General features: G+C 43.1%; 3 protein-coding genes across 5 annotated transcripts in view; 2 read left to right on the top strand and 1 right to left on the bottom strand.

Moving 5' to 3' along the window:
- Positions 1-7210, top strand: part of kiaa2013 (KIAA2013 ortholog) — an 11375-nt gene extending 4165 nt beyond the window's left edge. For 2 of the 3 annotated variants that reach the window (XM_014024760.1, XM_014024761.1), the window contains exons 3-4: positions 2277-3130; positions 6004-7210. In XM_014024760.1, coding sequence (XP_013880214.1) covers positions 2277-3130; positions 6004-6057 — 908 coding nt within the window. In that variant the 3' untranslated portion in view covers positions 6058-7210. The remainder of the gene's footprint in view (positions 1-2276; positions 3131-6003) is intronic. The other variant, XM_014024762.1, reaches the window with a different exon arrangement.
- A 100-nt stretch (positions 7211-7310) lies between these two features.
- On the bottom strand, positions 7311-13721 carry phc2a (polyhomeotic homolog 2a (Drosophila)). The gene is made up of 7 exons (XM_014024768.1): positions 13616-13721; positions 10847-11016; positions 9590-9668; positions 9402-9513; positions 9187-9313; positions 8379-8583; positions 7311-8303 (listed from the first exon to the last, which is right to left on the bottom strand). Exons 2-7 carry the CDS (start codon positions 10985-10987, stop codon positions 8149-8151), a joined length of 819 nt encoding a protein of 272 aa, XP_013880222.1. The 5' UTR covers positions 10988-11016; positions 13616-13721; the 3' UTR covers positions 7311-8148.
- LOC106529357 (uncharacterized) overlaps positions 11024-19224 on the top strand; it is a 13575-nt gene continuing 5374 nt past the window's right edge. The window contains exons 1-5 of the mRNA XM_014024759.1: positions 11024-11098; positions 13718-13910; positions 14251-15349; positions 18102-18236; positions 18678-18852. Coding sequence (XP_013880213.1) covers positions 13753-13910; positions 14251-15349; positions 18102-18236; positions 18678-18852 — 1567 coding nt within the window. The 5' untranslated portion in view covers positions 11024-11098; positions 13718-13752. The remainder of the gene's footprint in view (positions 11099-13717; positions 13911-14250; positions 15350-18101; positions 18237-18677; positions 18853-19224) is intronic.

The following is a 19224-nucleotide window of genomic DNA, read 5'->3' as shown; positions in this document are numbered from 1 at the left end:
AAATATACTTTATTATTAGCTGAAGTCATCATTTTTCAACTAGCTAAAGGCTAAGTTACAGGCTGACTTCAGGTCTGGTTTAGATCATTGTTACTTATAAATTATATATATTTCTGGTATAAATCTGCTGTTTTACATGATTGAATGAAATTAACATAGTTATTAATTTATTGTAAAAACATGACCGATAATGTGTGAAACAGATCCAGTTCAGCTGCTGTTTATCTATTAGTTTAGCTGTGAGCTGTTGTCCTGTTTGGTCTGTTTCTGCTCCTCCATGATGTCACAGACACTACCTGTGTGGGCGGGGCTCAGTCTAGTGATCTTATTCAAGTATGGGCACAACTCAGAACCTTTACACAGGAATATAACTATTTTATCATCTCCCTACCTGATCCTTTTGTTAAAACTTTCCCGTTTTTAATTATTAGGTAAAGAACAGGAAAATATAGTCACCACTCTTAAGAAAATGTTATTGCATTCATTATTTAAAAAGAATTAAGGTTATCATGACCCAAAACTTATCAGCTAAACTGTTTGTCGATTATAAAGCAAAAATTGTTTAGCTTGTTTAAAAAAAAAAGGCAGTTAAAGTGCCTATGACATCAAATTTTTGTAATAAATGTGAATGAGTTTTTGGAAATAGAACATTGATAACATCGCAAAACAAATTTCACGCCATTGAGATGAACAGTTGAGATGTATACATGTGAAGAAACAGGAAGTGATGTCAGAGGGGTGTCTGCATGTTAACAGAGCGATGCTACAATAATTAGAGAATAATCTGATGTTTCTTTAGTTTATTTTGAGTCACAATCAGAGTTGAAGAAGARTTTAAATAAGATTGTTTCAATAAACAAAGACCAGAGAGTTTCTTTTCTTAGAGTTCCCCTGTGATGTCACTTCCTGTTTCACTTTGCTGATCCAAATTCAAAAGAAAATATGCCAGTTATGAGGTATAATGGGTAAAATTATGTGTATTATGCTAATTTTCTTAAATATAAATGTTTTCTTTCACTTTTTGTATTTGAAGGTTAAGCATGTCACAGGTACGTTGAAGTATAATAATAATGCATTTTATTTATAAAGCGCCTTTCAGGACACCCAAGGACACTGTACAATAGAGGAAAAAAATGTAGATGTATATACATAAGGTAGTGTGGGAGAAACAGAAATGTGGAGTACAGAACAGTCGTATAATAAAATACAATAATGCAGACAAATTGAACAATAGGGTTGTGGGGGAGAAACATCGAAGTGAGGACAACAAAACAGACACATATTGAAGATCGGAGTTAACAGATGTAGACTAATTTGAAAAGATGTGTCTTCAGGTCTTAAACCGGGGGTGGGGGGCGGTGGTATTGCGTAATCTGTGCAGTAGTGAGTTCCAGATCTGCGGAGCAGAGCGGCTGAAAGCTCTGCTCCCCATGGTGCTGAGGTGGGCAGGGGGTACTGAGAGTTGGAGGAACACAACAAAGTGTTTAACTTTCATCAACATAATTTTCAGCAGCAAAAAGGCTAGCCTGGTTAGAACCAGACTCTGTCCTTCACTTTGCTTCGTACGAGGGTCTGGACTTGCTGCATAGAGAAGCGTTTCTTGCAGGAGGCGTGGCCTCTGCTGAAGCSTGTGTGTGTTGTCGGTGTGAAGGAGGCTAAGCTAAGAAGCTAACCGGATGTCATGTATACTGTAAACAACCCTACTGAGAGGAGAAATGTACCGAGCTGAAGAAGACGACTGTAAATGAGAGTTGCTGCTTTGTCAGAATAAATTTATTTTAATTTGAAGCCTTATCAACACAGACTGGCTTCATTCACTTCCTCCACTGCTGTATGCTAAAATAACTAGCAGACACTGAGCAGAACATCGATGTCATTCAAAAACTCCTCCTTCTGTTCTCTGATTGGCCCAGGTAAAATAAACTACAAGAGACGCTGTGCAGAAAATTCACGTTCTGTTCTCTGATTGGTTCGGCTAAAAATCAGTGAAATCCGTCTGAATGGGAGGAGTCCCAGACGGAGCAGAGAAGGAAACTAGAACTGAGCGGAGCTGCGTAGGAAAGCCAGGGCCAGGCTACAAAAAGTCATCTGTCTACTGTTTTATTTCTAACATTGTTGTCATGTCATTTTGTCAATCATTGATTCTGAAAGTCGTAAAACTGAGATAAAGCAGGAAGTGTTTGTTTGCTTTAAAAACTAGAAGGATCTCTGTGTTTGTAGTTCTGCATGTGGTCTGTTTCAAACTAATCATTACTCAATAATCCTGTGTGTTGAAGGTGTTGAGATGAGGAGGATCACAGACTCCCACACTCCCTCCAGCCGTACGGTCAACACCACGCTCTACTACATCCTGTCCTCCACGGCGGCGCCGCTGCTGGACGACCGTCTGAGCAGCGAGGAGCGCGTCCGCCTGGAGTCCAGCCTCAACTACGCCGACCACTGCTTCAGCGGCCACGCCACCATGCACGCCGAGAACCTGTGGCCCGGCCGGGTGAGCAGCACCGCTCAGATCCTGCAGCTGGTCACCCTGTGGACCCTGACCCTGCAGAAGAGGGGCTGCAAGGTCCTGGTGGCGGCCGGCGCCCACGGGGCCATGCAGGGCATGGTGCTCAGCTTCGGCGGCCTCCAGTTCACCGAGAACCACCTGCAGTTCCAGGCGGACCCCGACGTGCTGCACAACAGCTACTCCCTGAGGGGGATCCACTACAACCGGGACCTGATCAACCTGGCGGTGCTGCTGGACGGCGAGGGGAAGCCGTTCCTCCACGTGTCCATGAAGCAGCAGGACACGCCCAACAAGCTGTTCGCCTGCGAGGCGGGCTGCCTCAACGAGCCCGTGGAGCTGACCTCGGAGGTCAAAGGTCACACCTTCCCCGTCATGGTGACGCAGCCCCTCACGCCGCTGCTCTACATCTCCTCCGACCTGCAGCACCTGCAGGACCTGCACCACACCCTGCACCTCAAAGGCATCCTGGCCCACGAGGAGCACATGGCCAACAGGTACCCGGGCCTGCCCTTCCTCTTCTGGTTCAGCGTGGCCTCGCTCATCATCCTCTTCCACCTCTTCCTCTTCAAACTCATTTACAACGAGTACTGCGGCCCGGGAGCCAAGCCCCTCTTCAGGAGCAAGGTATAACCCTGATCTGCTCCTGTCCCTCTGAGACTGCTGTCCCTCTGAGACTGCTGTCCCTCTGAGACTGCTGTCCCTCTGAGACTGCTGTCCCTCTGAGAGACTGCTGTCCCTCTGAGAGACAAACGTTTCCTCCTCCTCTCAGTTCAGTCTTTCTGTAGGGGTGTGACGAGATCTCTCCAGACTAAAACGCCACGAAGTTCTTCATCAGTGTGAGCAACAACTTCTGTTATAATATATGGAGCAGTATGAGGGACAAAAAGATTATTGCACAACCAGTAGTTACTACATCCTTGTAGCAGGAGGATATATCTATTCCTCAACCTGCTGTTGATCTGATTAATGATAGGCTGACACCACTAACTGAGCAGCTGGAGCTGGTAAATGAGAAGGAGACTATTCATTTGTGTTAGCACCAGAGAGGCTAGTGACTAGCACGGATAAGCTGGTGTTAGCATCAGAAAGGCTAGTGACTAGCATGGATAAGCTGGTGTTAGCATCAGAGAGGCTAGTGACTGCTTGGATAAGCTGGTGTTAGCATCAAAGAAGCTAGTGACTAGCATGGATAAGCTGGTGTTAGCATCAAAGAAGCTAGTGACTAGCATGGATAAGTTGGCGTTGGCATCAAAGAAGCTAGTGACTAGCATGGATAAGTTGGCGTTGGCATCAAAGAAGCTAGTGACTAGCATGGATAAGCTGGCGTTAGCATTGGAGAGGCTAGCGTCTAGTATGGATTAGCTGCTGTTAGCATCGAAGAAGCTTATCCATGCTAGCCACTAGCCTGTCTGACGCTAACACAAATGAATAGTCTCCTTATTTACCAGCTCCAGCTGCTCAGTTAGTGGAGTCAGCCTATCATTAATCAGATCAACAGCTGGTTGATGAATAGATATCTCCTCCTGCTACAAGGATGTAGTAACTGCTGGTTGTGCAATAATCTTTTTGTCCCTCATACTGCTTCATAATAATAAAAGTCTTATTTAACAGAACATGGAGGAGTTTCACTCTGTTCTGGGAGTTTGCACGCCTCAGACTCAGAAACGTCTCAAATGTAAAAAGTTTGATGTTTCTCTGCTGCGACTCTCCTGTTCGAATAAATGAGTGATTTTTCTGCTGCTGCAGAACTGGAGCAGGAAAACCACTAAAACGTTTCAGACGGCAGTCCTCGAGGACCAGGGCTGGACACGGGGGGGTCAGGGTCCCTGCAGAGGACAGTTGATCAGCTGGGTTTGTGAAGCGTCTCGTCACACCTCTGCTTCTCTGTGAGGGTTTGGAGCGGGTGTTCTGCAGCTTTTTCCTTTCTTACTGAGTGATTCTGCAGCTGCAGGTTTAAAACCCAACCTGAGCTAAAAGGTTCCCGTGGCTCAGCTGGCCTGCTAACGTCTCGCTCTGTGGAATGTAACACTGATCGCTGTGGGAGAACGAGCACAAGTTTCTGTTTTTAATGTTTTTGATCCTCTACAAAGATCAAACATTAGTTTCTGTCAGCTTTACCTCAGTTCTGTGCAAAAGTTCTAATGGTCCAGACTTCCTGTAGTCCTTTAAAGTGCCCGTGACAGTCATGTCCTTCAAATGCACAACGTCAAGGAAAACATCTTTATATTTAAGAAACTTGGCACAATACACACACTTTTACTCATTTTGTTACAAAAATGGCAGATTTTCTTTTGAACTTGGCTCAGCCAAAATGAAACAGGAAGTGACATCAAAGGGGAACTCTAAAAAAACTCTTGTTTATTGAAATTATTTCAACTTTGATAATAACTTAAAATCTAGAGTTCTGTTCACATGCAGATATTCCCCTATGACATCACTTCCTGCTACTTCACATGTGAATATCTCAACAACTGTTCATCTCAGCTACGTCAAATTTTTTTTGCAGTATATTCTTATCTTTTCCAAAAATGAATTTGTATTTATTACAAAACAATGAAGTCACAGGCACTTTAAAGGGTCTGGATCAACAGTTCTCCAGACTTTTCTTTGTTTTGAGTCCCTTTCCTTCGATCTTTGACTCATTCTGGAACAAAAAGCTTCCTGAATCCGAAGGAATCAACCAGAAAACTCAAAGAACTGACATTAAATCAGACGTTTAGTTGTGTTTTTACAGAAACAAACTTAATCTAAAGGAGTTCGAAGGACGATTTAAAAACCAAACCTCAGAACAGAACCGCTGGAGACCAGTCAGTCCTCAGAGAGCGTGATGAGCTACCACCACACCAAACTGCACTTCTGTCTGAAAAACTGATTAAATTAGATTTTTAAAAACTTAAATCAGCTGTTCACAAACATCCCTTCAGTTTTATTCATGTGAGGCGTTCATGAGATATTTTGCTAACAGAACACAAAGTATAGTGAAGAAACTTAAAATCAAGGTGAGCTGGATCAGGACTTTTGTTTGTTTTTAAACAGCTGATCAGACGTGTTGATGACATCACAACTATTAAATCTGAAGCTTAAATTCAAAACCTTTAATTTAAACATCAGAATAAAAGATGAAAACATTTGAAACAGACGTCGACTCAACAGGAGTTTTTCTCATTTTCAGCTTGTTTCTGTCACTTTTTTTATTATTTAACTAAAGGTTTCAAACAGATCTGAGCTCATCTGTAAACACAAACAAGAGGTTCTGGTTCTGGTTCTGCAGGTTGAGTGTTTTTCTGCTTCTGTTCATTTTTATGTCTTTTTTTCCCACGATGTTTTTGATTAAATTAACAACAAATCTGCAGCTCTGTCTCTTCCTGACTCAGCATGTCCACCTGTTGGTCTCTGCTGGGGGGGCGGGGCCTCTGGTGCATGGCCAGCTGGGGGCTGATGGCAGCCATCTTTCTCCCTCCTCCTCCTCAGAGGTTCTAACCTCCCTCTGACTCCAGCAGGTCTTTGGTAAACGTGAGGAGGACCGCCGGGACTCGTTGGATTCTGCATGAGCTCAGGTGCAGCTGGGGGGTCGGGGGGACCTGCTGGTGCTTGTTTAACCACCTGCCTGCACTTTTAACCACAATAACCCCCAGAACCATGATGATGATGATGATGATGATGATGAGCTGAAATGACTCCAGAACAGCAGCTGTTTGGACTGAATGTGCAGCTGGACTCTGGAGCCGGTCCAGAACCAGAACCAAACAGCTGTTCTGAAAATAAAAACAAACTTCTGCCTGATGGGAAAAATCTTCACTTGATTCAACGTTTCATTTTCATCCGTGCAAAAGTCTTAATCCAGCCTTGATTTAGCTGCAGCTCTTCATGAAGGAGACTTTAGAACCTGCAGAAGTCCTGTCTGCAGTTTTTAACACGTTAAAATAAATAAACAGGTCGTCACAAACGTGCAAATCAGACAACAGCTGCTAAAAAACCCCGCTGATGAATAATAATTTAAAAACTGGTTCAGATCTGCCTAATTTTTTTATTAAAGTCAAATAAAAACACTCTGATTTTAAAACATAAATCTGAAGCATTAAAGCAACTTTATTAATATAAACTTTAATGTTTTAGTCAAACACTTAAACCAAACGTCACCTGTCAGATCATTTTAGTTTGTGACTCGAGTTCCTTTAAACCCATTTTAGATTTTAATTTAAGTTTTATTTTAAACCAATCCTCTCACATTCAGCAGATTTTTTCTTCACATCAGAAACAAAAGAAATTTTAAGGTTTTATTAAAACCAGATGGAATTAAACATGAAAACCTGACAAAGGAGTTTGGATAATAAAACCAACAATTAAAGACTTTAAATATGTTTGTTTCTGAAGTTAGAACGAGACATTTTCTCCTGATTTGAGCACATTGTTGTTTGGGTTTTTAGGGACAATTCTGTCAGTATTCATAAATACATTAAGGGTTGTAAAGAAGGAAATTTCACAATAAAAGAAGTTTATTCCAGCTGAAACACATTTAGGATTTAAATGTTTGAGCCAATCAGCTGCTCTGTTAGGATGTTGGTTTGTTGTTGAACTACTGAGTGCCTTAATGATTATTAATTTATTCAGTTTGCAGTCAGAGGGATTTCTTTCTTTCTTCAATGTTTTGTGATGAAATGGTTTTAATTCTGGGGAAAATAAATCTTTGAATTGATGTGAGAATTATTGTTGTTCTCTTTATTAGTTTGTTTCTCAGGGTTTTCTTGTGTTTTAAACGTCCTGATAAAAGAATTTAAAAAGATCTGAAGCTCAGAACCACATCTTAAAGAATTTCATCTAAAACTTTTATTAAAACTTTGTGTAAAAAWGAAACATCTTAAAGAACAGAAATGTACAAATGAAGGTGTGAGCAGAGCGGTTCTGGTTCTACTGGGCTTTGGTCAGAGTTTCAACAGAACAAACGCTCACCTGGACGACGTCACTTCCTGTGTGCATAAACTCTACATGATCGCCCAAAAACCCAGCAGCTGATTGAGCTGGGCTGACCCAGAGCTGCAGGGAGACTCAACAGTTACAGAAAGCCCGGGAAACGTCCATTCAGTGGTTCTGTTCAAGTAAATCCCAGTGGTCCTGGTGCAGAGCGGTTCTGGTTTTGTGTGATCGGACTTTCAGCAGTGGTTCTGACTAAAACATTTCCTGTCAGGACCCAAGGTTTTCTCTCAGGTTTGTGGTCCAGAACAGAACCGGTCCAGGACTTCAGATGAAACTGATGCTTTACTTTTCTCAAGTTTGAAATGTTGAAAAATAATTTAAATTGTTTTTTTTTTATAATTTAGAAACTATTTTTGTGGTTCGGTTCTGTTCCTGGGCCCGGTCTGGACTGACCTGATTGGTTCTGACATGGTTCGGTTCTGTTCCTGGACTCAGTGTAATGATTTGATAAAGCAGTTCTGAAGTCCTGGACCTGGAACCAGGAGAAAACCTGGGGTCCGGTGACGCAGTGAGGAACTATAAAAGCTACACGTCTTCTACAAACACGTGGTTTCCCTCCGAACCTGGACCGGATCGTTTCCAGAGTGTTGAGGTGAGGTCAGCGGGTCGTGACATCCTGAGCGTGTCTCGTCTGAACCGGGACCGGGTCTGAGAGGTGTCCGGGTCAGCTACAGGGTTTTCAGCACGCTGATCTGAGCGAAGATCTTGAGGGCCGGGCCCAGCTTGATGTTCATGGTCCCCATGAGGTGGTCCTCCTTCAGCAGCAGCAGCGCCTGGCCGTCGATCTCCTGCGAGCGGAACTCCTCGGCGATGTCCAGACAGCCTGCAGCCACAGGAGGAAGCTCAGCGTCGGCCCTCAACCGCCTCTACGTACCTGCTGCTGAAGAGCCACGCCCACCTGGCAGCGAGGAGATGAACTCGTACACGTCCTCGATGTCCCACCCAGCCGGGTCGCTGGGCAGGAAGCTGTGGGGCGGCAGGGCCAGGTCCGAGTCCTGACTCTGGAACCACGGGGACAGGTCTGAGCACTGACTGGACTCTCCGTGTGCCGGGTGCACCGAGTGGCCAGCAGGGGGCGCCGCCGCCGGGGGAGGAGGAGGTTTCTGAACACCGGAGGTGAAAAAGGTTTAGTTACAACTTTCTTTTTTTATTCAAATAAAACATTTTTAATTTAAGAGTCCAAACTTTAAAGTACCTGTGACCTTCAAATACAAAAAGTTAAAGAAAACATTTTTATACTTAAGAAAACTGGCATAATACACAAGATTTTACCCATTTTGTCTCATAACTGACCTTTTTACTTTTGAATCTGGTTCAAAGTGAAACAGGAAGTGATGTCAAAGGGGAATGTCTGCATGTAAACAGAGCGATGCAACACAGACTGTAGAGAAGAATCTGATGTTTCTTTATTTTGAGTTTATCAGAGACGAAGAGTCAGAGTTTAAATAAAAATGTTTTAATAAACAAAAACCAGGGGGTTCCCCTTTGATGTCACTTCCTGTTTCACTTTGAGCCAAATTCAAAAGAAAATCCGTCAGTTATGTAAGAAAATTGGTAAAATTATGTGTATTGTGTCAATTTTCTTAGAGATAAAGATGTTTTCTTGTATTTATTTTTTGTATTTGAAGGATATTTATGTCACAGGAAATTTAACAGTCCTTTCAACGAGTCGTGTTTGTGAATAAAAGCCCCAGCCGCCATCCCACCTTCTTTTTGGACTCCAGGCTGGTGGTCTTGTGGTTCCCGTTCAGGACTCGGTGCTTCTTCAGGTTCTCCAGGATGGTTTTACGGTTCGGGAAGAGACCCATCCTCTTGGTGCAGCCCACGTTGTATCTGAGGAGGAGACGTTTGTCTTTAACAACCGGGACCGGTTCTGATTCTGCTCCGAGCTGAAACCAGAGGCCTGGACCGTGAGACCCACCGTTTGGCACAAAGTGTAGAACAGAACCTCTTGGACCTTTTGAAGATGTAGGCGAAGTCCACCTTCCCGCAGAGTTCGCAGGTGAGGGTGGGCTCCTGCTGAGCCTTCAGACCTGAGGAACCAGACTGTTTAGAGTCAGCTCAGCTTCCTTCTGTTACCGCCAAAATAAAAGTCTGTCAAACTTTTACCCTTCAGTGCGAGGACGTCCACCTTTGAGTCTGCCGTCCGTCTCCTGAGAGACTCGATGGAGAAAGACGGACGCTCCACCTGCAGGAAGACGAACAAGATGTTTCCTTTAAAGGCAGCAGGTCAGCATGGTTCCTGTGTCTGTTAGCAAAATATCTCACGAACCAACGGATGGGTTACTCAAAATAAGAGCAGCAGAATTTCCCGACCACTGCAGAACAAATATATCTAATATAAATATTAAAAATACTAGAAAAAAAAACAAGAATTTTGCACCAATCTGGTATTTGGATCAGAACGTTTGGATTCCCTGGCCACAGGTYGTTAGAGAGGACCCTCAGCTACTACCACACCACATTTTAGCTCAGTATCTTTAAATTTGACCGAGTTGTATCTAACTTTATGTTAGCTGAAGCTGATTAGCTGTGTGTCTGTCCACCTGATAGCAAAATATCTCATGAAACGAAACTGTAGAGCAGCAGAGCGCACAGTTCCACTAATCTGCTATTAGCAGAACTAGCTTCCCATTTAGCAGATTAGCTTTTTTGCTAACTTTGGAAACCGTTAGTGGACTGATTAGCTTCCGCTAAATTAGCTTCCACTAGTTTTAAGTCCACTAAAACAACCACAAGTATAAAACTTATGCCTTTTATCCCGAATTAAATAAAAACTATCTGCTTTTACAGCGTGTAGCATGTAGCATCTTTAGCAGCTAAACCAAACTAAGCGTCAAAAAGGAGTAAATCTGACTATAAAATATGGTAGTGAAATTGTGAAAATATTTGCTATTTGTTGTTTGACTAACTTCAAACTGTATTTATAAAAATTCAATCTGGATCAAAGAAATGCTTTTATTCTGAAGGGTCGTGTTGACAGATTTGCCACAAATGATCCCGCCCACCTTCACACTAAACCAATAAAAAACTAACAACACATTTGTGTCAATCCTACCAGTCGTCTTAGCAGTTAGCGTTAGCTTCCACACATTTTTTAGCTGTTTAGCATTAGCGAAGCTAAGACTCGAGTAGTGGTTAGTGAAGCTAACGTTTTGTTTAGCTCCGCCCACCACGGTTATAGACCTTTAACTGAAGATGTTAGCAGACGTCCACGCCTTCCGATCAAACAGGAAGTTGATTTGTTTACACCGTTCTTCCTTAAAGAAGTAAACTATGACTAAAAGACAACAAACCGACCCGGTTTTCACGTCGGCCCATCAGGGCTGGGGGACTCGTTTACCCAGGATTCAGTGCGGTACTCACAGGAAAGGGTTCGGCTCCTTCCTGGATAACGAAGCCTTCGATCAGGTGTGTGAGGATGTGGGGCGTGTCTACGGCCTGCTGGGCGGGGTTACGCTCTCCATTGTGTTGGCTGCTGATGGTGGTCCCATTCCCAGAGGTCATGACTGGAGCACAGGGCGCCGCCCCCTCACCTGTCAACACAAACAAACAAACAAACAGCTGAATATTGCTGCGGTTCACAGAGTTACCCTCAGGTTCGTCACGAGGCGGGAGGTACGTTGTGTAAACATTTGAGTTTGGCAGAGACAGATTCAGACTTTATTCTAATCCTTTAAGGAGATTTTGATCAATAAGCTGTTTTGTTTTCTCACTCAGTTTTGATGCTTTTACCAGAACATTAGAAATTTTAAAGTTCAGAAATCTGCTTTTTCTTTTTCTACACAGTAACTTCACTCTGAGCTATAAATCATTCAGACATAAAAAGCACCTATTAACAGTGTATCAATTAAATGTCATTAAATTTAATGTCTTGTCTGCACTATATCCTTTGTTACTGCACTGGAGATCTAGCTTAAAAGCATTTCGTTGCACTGTACAACACTGTTTCAGTATAATGACAATAAATTGAATTGAATTAATTACCTTTAGCTGCACTTTTATATTTAAACATTCACATCAAAAAGTCAACTTTGGAATCCATTTGTGTTATAAGTTATAAATTACAACTAATGTGTGTTTCTATGATTTATATATCCCATGCAAAAAAACAAAACAAACAATTTTAAAAAGACAACGTGGATTAATGTCAAATAATATTCAGTGAAAACAATGAAAGTTTGTGATTGGTGCTCATGTGTCACTGCATGGCATCTGACACTGAAATGAACTGATAATTAAAACAGTATTTTAGCCGATTTAAAGAACAAACGTAATGTGTCATATCCCTTTACAAGTCGAGTTGTAGCTTTTATATTTTTGGTGCAACAAACATAAATAAATTAATTTATAACGTTTCCGAACGAAGTCTGGCGCTCCCTAAAAGCTGTCAATTCAGGCTGCTGATGTTTTTCTAATGTACAGAAATACAATTCAAAAAAGTGAATTTGTTTCTTGCATTAATGTTCACAAATTATTAATTTATTTGTGATTGCAAATCTATTGTTTTCCGAATATTTAAGTTACATTTACATTCCACATTGCATTTGCAATATTAAGCTCTTTAGGAGTAATATATTCAGCCGATTTAAATAATAGACTTTATTATATTACATACATTTATAAGCCGAGTTATAAGTTTCGTGTTTTTGGTGCAACAAATAAAAAYAATGAAATTGCACCACTTCTGAATGAAGTCTGGTACTTCATAAATGCGCAGTCCGCTCAGACTGTGATTGTTTTTAGAGTTTTTCTAATTTCAATAACGCAAATCAAGGCTTTTAAAACGTTTATTTTCTGGTTTAAAATCACAGAAAGTGATGTTTTACGACTTGTGGGTTAAATTAATCTAGTTTATTAGCTAAGTTAGGCGCTAAATCAGTGTTGTGYAAACTAACGCCGAACGCTGTGGGATCTAATCAGTTTAGCCCGATTAGCATGCTGTTTATGTWAAATCACTAACAGTTGCATATATGAATACACTTTTCTTCGACTTTAAGTCAGTAGTTGGCTTACTTTCCCCGTCCGAAACCAGGTCGGAATCAGTTTCAGGCGCCCCGCTCGGTAACAACAATGGTTGAGGGAAGAGAAGCTCTTTGTTCGGCGGCTCCAAATCCAAACAAACGCTTTCATTTACTTTTAAACTCCGCCCGCCCGGATCGGCGAGGAGCCGGCGTGAGAACTGTTTCACGACAAATGAGTGAAAGAAAAGGAGGCGAGCCCCGACATCACAAAACTTAGTAACTGGTTCACATCTGCACCGGGATTCCTCCCGTCCTCTGTTTGAACTGCTGCGAGCCTGACCCACAACAACAGAGTTGCACCATTCAAGTTGAAGGAGGCGGGAACGAYGACTTCCGGTTTTAAAGGTTCAAAATAAAAGCCTATTTTCCGAGTAGAGCGACATCTCATCGAGCGTCTGTGCTCTTATTTTGAAAATTACACGTCAGTGTCTCGGAACGGATGTTAGCTTTACTGAAGCGCGTTAGCATCAGTTTGTTTTGGTTGAATGGAAACCTGAAGCGGACTGACAGACACCCCTTGTTTGGTCCAGACTGCTCTGATGAAACGATCAGAAAACAACCGGACAGCTAAGAAAAAATAAATAAAAATAAAAACGCGCTTCTTCCGCCGCCACGATGTTTAGGATAAACTCAGYGTATGGAAGTCCTGAAGTGCCATTATTATGTGTTTTTAAAGTCGTTTACYAGTCAAACAATTTGTCTCGAGCTATATTTAACAATGCACTTTGGTTATGTTTACTCCAGTAGTTTGTTAAATTGATCAACATGCGGGTACGCACTCAATGTAAACACTTTTTTCCATACTTTACACAATTCTGATTGTAAATAAAACTCATCAAAATGATCAGGTTTTATCTCAAACAGCTCTCCCATGAACGATAGCTGACATRATTTCAGTTACTTTAACTGTTTCTGTTTAGATAACAAGAAAAGGCTTAAATTTAGCTGTGTGAGCACTTCCTGTACAGCTAGACTTTCAGAATAAACTAGCTTTTAAAAGGAGTGTTTTATATATGGAGTGAGAAAAGTGCACATAATCTCTTCTTTAAATGTTAAATAATGCAGCCGTGTGGCTGTGATGACATGAATCAGTTTGATTTCAGTAAATTACCTTCAGCTCATTAAGCAGATTCATCAGGAAACAGGAAGTTGTAAAAGYGTGCGGTGCTGCTGGCGGACAGACCACAGGTCTCTTGTCTGTCTCTGTCTGAAGGTGTGAGGTGCTGGTTCTGCTGCAGGACGGGTCTCATGTCAGAACTGGACTTGATGAAAAAGAAGCAGCGTTTCACCTCCGGGACCCACCTGTCCTCCTCCTCTCTGAAGAGGAGGTTTTTAAAGAGGAGGAGGAGGAGGAAGGTGGCTCCGGATACACTGCGTGACACGGACAGTGACAGTGAGACGTGCAGGTAAGACCGTGACAGGATGAGACTGTTAGTGATGGTGAGACAGTGAGAGTCAGATTATATGAGAGTGAGACTTTGTAGGAGTGAAACTCTAAGGGTGAGACATGCAGGGGAGACCCCAAGAGGGTGACTCGGGGGAGGTCTAGTCAGGGTTAGACCCTGTGTGAGTGGGATTGTGAGGGTGAGATCGTATAAGGGTGGTACACGAGAGTGAGACTGAGTGAGATATAAACAGGGTGAGACTCCATGACAGTGATAATGTATGAGAGTGAGACTGAGAGTGACACTCTGAGGAGGTGAGACTGTGAGAGTGAGATGTCACCAGATGTTTTCTGTCTTCCAGATGTTCCGTCTTTTCCAGGTCTGGAAGCAGCCGAACCGTCCACCGGATTCTGACGGCCTGCGTCTTCTCCTTCCTGGCTCTGCTCAGCTCCGTGTCCGTGGACCTCAGCTCCAGCCTGGACCTGCTGCGGACCACCGAGGCCGCCTACGACGAGCTGACCTCCTGCAGGACCAGAACTCTGCTGCAGCTGGTCCAGGAGCTGCAGGACCTGAGGCGGTTCTTGGCCACGAACGTGAGCGATGAGGAGACTCTGGAGACCGTGTTTCCTGCAGCGGATCATCTCTGCGGTGAAGTGGAGGGTCTCAGGGACGGACGTGGTCTCCCCTGCCGCGTCGAGGTGTCCGGATTTTGCCAGGAGATGGTGAAGAACATTCAGGAGGTTTTAAACTCCTCGTTCCAGACTAACAGCTCTGGTTCTGCTGTGACCCGGGTCATACGGGGACTTCTGGACTCCTGGGGCTCGGTGGAGGACTCTCTGCTGAAAGCCAAACAGAACTCGTGGTGGAGAGACGTTCTGTCTGCCAGACTTCTGGTGGTGTTCATCGAGCTCAACCATCAGCTGATGTTCTCCCGTCAGACCACACCCTCACCTGGCTTTCAGCTCAGGTGGACTCGGACTCTGAGCTACCTGAGCTTCGCCCGGGTCCTGACAGAACGGCTGAACCTCTGCTGGCTGGAGAACATCAACCTGGACATGGAGCCTTGTGTTTTTGACACAAGTTCATGGCAGGTCTCTGGAGCGGGAACTGAAACCCTGTCCGGGTCTCACACAGGAATCCAGGTCCTGACTCAGACCCAGCGGTGCCTGTTTGATCACGGGTCCTCGGCTCTCCTGTCCGAGTCCAGGTCCATGGCCTCCAGCCTCAGCATGAGGATCTGCCTGCTGGCGTTGGCCTGCCTCATCTACCCGGCGGTGATGTTCTCCTTCAAGCAGATGACGGAGTGGATTCAGAACTACGCCTGGAAGCTGAAGGAGAAGACCAAGGACCTGAAGCACCAGAGGCAGCTGGCTGAAGATCTGCTGCATCAAATGTTGCCCAAGTCGGTCGCCAAGCAGCTCCGGAAGCACAAACATGTTGAGGCCGAGAGCTACGACAGGGTAAGAGACTCCCGCCAGTAAGCAGGATGTTTAGGTTTCACTCCTGGTCTTGTTGCAGTTTGATTCCTCAGTCTTGCCCCGCCCACATACACCTGTTTCCTGTCATTATTATGGTGCATTTCATTTACATCGTGTTCCCGGAACTGGTAAATGGTAGTGACGTCATTTTCCAACAATCCACATGAACGCATCTGTTCCAGTAGTCCTGTGAAGTGGAAATTTCCCTGTTCCCATTGGAAGAGTCTCACCTGTTCTCACCTAATACACAGCTAATATGGAGCTAACACAGAGCTAAAACATGGCTAACATGGAGCTAATACTAAGCTAATACAGAGCTAATAGTAAGCTAACACAGAGCTAATAGTAAGCTAGTACAAAGCTAAAACACTGCTAACACAGCTCTAATACTAAACTAACACTGAGCTAATATAGAGCTAGAACAGAGCTAACACTGAGCTAATATAGAGCTAGTACAGAGCTAACACTGAGCTAATATAGAGCTAGTACAGAGCTAACACTGAGCTAATATAGAGCTAGTACAGAGCTAACACTGAGCTGATATAGAACTATTACAGAGCTAACACTGAGCTAATATAGAGCTAGCACAGAGCTAACACTGAGCTAATTTATAGCTAGTACAGAGCTAACACTGAGCTGATATAGAACTATTACAGAGCTAACACTGAGCTAATATAGAGCTAGCACAGAGCTAACACTGAGCTGATATAGAGCTATTACAGAGCTAACACTGAGCTAATATAGAGCTAGTACAGAGCTAACACTGAGCTAATATAGAGCTAGTACAGAGCTAACACTGAGCCACTTTCCTGATCAGCCCCAGTCTTTCTAAGCCTCTCAGTCCACCTTCAATCCAACATGGCGGGTTCTACATGTGGTCTTGTTCTCCTGTGTTTTTCAATCTTTCTGTTCTGCATTTAGCTTTTTTGTTTCCTTTTCTTGATAAATCTCTTCTTTTTATTCAGAGCACCATTATGTTTATGACAGGATCAGTAAAAAAAGAATGGACCATTTGTTGGTCTGTCTTTGAAAGATGTAGAAGTCCTGAAAGTTCAGAAACAATCTGTTGACAACGAGCTTGAACAAACAGAACTGTTGTCGGGGTTTCCAAACCAGGTACACTTACTGACCCAAAATGTTAGGCATCTGAACGAAATGGGTCCGATTTTATTGTATTTTGGTGCAAACCAATAAAATGTCAGTAAATGACTCCTTTTTTTTTCTAGAACAGACGGTGGCATCCTGAGTGGAGTGATGGTGTTATCAGGTAGTTTCAGGAGCATCCAGTCACTAAGATAGGTTGTAGACATGTTAAACTGCATTAGCAGCATTTGATGGTGTTTGTAGTGGCCACGCTGTGGGGAAGCGGGGTGGTCCCAGTGCAGCTGTGACATGCACAGATGTTACAAACAGCGCTTAAAGTAGTTCAAATGAAAAAGATAAAATTATTAGAAACATTTTAGATTCAGGAGCAAACCTGGATCTGATGATGCTGCTGAGGTTCATAAAGGTGCGGCTATGAAAAGGTGACGTGTGTGAGACCCACGGACCCCTGACTGAACATTTGTTGCCTTTGTTGCTATTGTTGGAGTAATTACCTGTAATTGCCCTGTTTTCCATATTCATGTGGAGATAAAACAAGTGGTACGGCTGAAAATGTGTCTGGCTCATTAAAGAGGTTTGAAGCAGCTGCACCTAAAGCACTCTTTTTGTAGCTAAAGGACTCGGTTTGAGTTCTGGAAGGAAAATGTGAGACGTCCCTGATGAAGACGTCTGAGATTTAACTGTTCAACTGAAAAAAAAAAAAAAAACTAATCCACACAAATATCAGAACCTTTCACAATAAGGTGCCACTCTAAAAAGATTGTTACACTTTTAGCTGTTAGCCAGCCTTTTGCTAATTTTAGCWATATTTTTATGCTTTAAGCTTTCACCTATCCTCTTGTTTTTATTAGCTTTTGTCTACTTTTAGCTATACTTTTTAGCTTCTAGCTAGCCTTTTACTACCAGCACCTTTAGCTAGTCTTTTGTTACTTTAATCRTTCAGCTATCTTTTTGCTACTTTTAGCTTCTAGCTGGACTTCATGTACTTTTACCTTTCAGCCCTTGATATCTTAGGTAGCCTTCAGCTACTGTAACTATAAACAATCATTTTGCTAGTTTTAGCTTTTTCCTACATTTACTAACTTTGCTTTCAAGTAGTTTTCTTGTAACTTTTAGCTACTTTTTGGCTAAATTTAGCTTCCAGCTAATGTTTTAATACTTTTAGGCTAAATCTTACTTTCAGCTTCTAGCCAGACTTTGATATCCTAAGGTAGCCTTTAGCTACTGTAGCTTGAAACTATTAGTTTTCTAGTTTTAGCTTTTTGCTTTGTTTCTCTTACATTTAGCTAACCACTTGTTAACTTTGCTTTCAGGGAGTGTTCTGCTACTTTTAGCTATCTTTATGTGACTTTTGCTTTTAGCTAGCTGTTGCTCCTTGAGTTTTTAGCTAGCATTTTGTTACCTTTGTTTTCAGTGTTCTGGTAGCTTTAGCCAACATGTGGCTGCTTTTGGCAGTCAGTTAGCATTTTGCTACTTTTGGCTTTAACAAGTTTTAGCTCTTTGTGTAAATTCCAGTCAAACTTTAAGTGTGACTTCATGTTTCAGCAAAACTGCCTTTAGAGAAGGAGGAGGTTGAACAAGAATTAAAAACGTGATGGAGCCGCTTCTCGTTTTCTTTTTTCTTTTGCAGGTGACCATTTTCTTCTCCGACATCGTGGGCTTCACCTCCATCTCTGCGTCGTGCACTCCTCTGCAAGTGGTGGAGATGCTCAACAGCCTGTACATGTGCTTCGACACACGCATCGACTCCTACGACGTGTACAAGGTAACACACCGACTCCCAGACTCTGGACTGCAGGAACTGGTCCAGTCTGCTACAGGGACTGAAGGACTAGACCAGGGGTGTCAAACTCCTGTCCTCGAGGGCCGCTATCCTGCATGTTTTAGAGGTTTTCTTGCTCCAACACACCTGATTTTGATCGCTGGGTGATTAACAGGCTTCTGCCCAATTTGAAGAGTTAATTCAATCACTGAATCAGGTGTGTTGGAGCTGGAAAACCTCTAAAACATGCAGGATAGTGGCCCTCGAGGACAGGAGTTTGACACCCCTGGTCTAGACTCAGTCATATGAAAGGTCACAAAGGTCTCGGGTCTTTTATTTTGAAATCTGGCTTCTCTCGGTAAAACCCCAACCAGAGATTTTATTCCAAACTGCTCCTGAGTTTCTGTTAAAGCGGCTTCTGTTGATTTGGGCMTGTCGAACCAGGTGGAGACCATCGGAGATGCCTACATGGTGGTGAGCGGCCTCCCGGAGAGAAATGGCGACAGACACGCTGACGAGATCGCCAAGATGGCGCTGGATCTACTGGCGGCTGTCAGACAGGTGGTCATCCCTCACATGCCCAACGAGAGGCTGCAGCTGCGAGCCGGCATCCACACAGGTGAGAGGAGGACAAAATATCTTCCAACAGAGGGGAAATAAACAGGATTTAGCCTCTACTTATGTTTGTTAGCAAAATATCTCATAGACAAGAGATTTGACTGAAACTCTGAGAGTGATGAATGGTCAAACCTAAAGATGGCTGAAGCTAATATACTTTGGCTGTGTCTCAATACACAGAACTAAAACACAGCTAAATCAGAGTTAACAGTGAGCTAACACACACCTAATACACAGCTAATGCAGAGCTAATACTAAGCTAATACACCTCTAATATTGAGCTATTACAGAGCTAGCACAGAGCTAAAACACAGCTAACAAGGAGCTAATACTAAGCTAATACACAGCTAATATAGAGCTATTACAGAGCTAG

The sequence above is a fragment of the Austrofundulus limnaeus genome, unplaced genomic scaffold (assembly GCF_001266775.1).
Source record: "Austrofundulus limnaeus strain Quisiro unplaced genomic scaffold, Austrofundulus_limnaeus-1.0 Scaffold438, whole genome shotgun sequence".
Classification (NCBI taxonomy): domain Eukaryota; kingdom Metazoa; phylum Chordata; class Actinopteri; order Cyprinodontiformes; family Rivulidae; genus Austrofundulus; species Austrofundulus limnaeus.
This window is presented reverse-complemented; position numbering and strand designations above follow the sequence as displayed.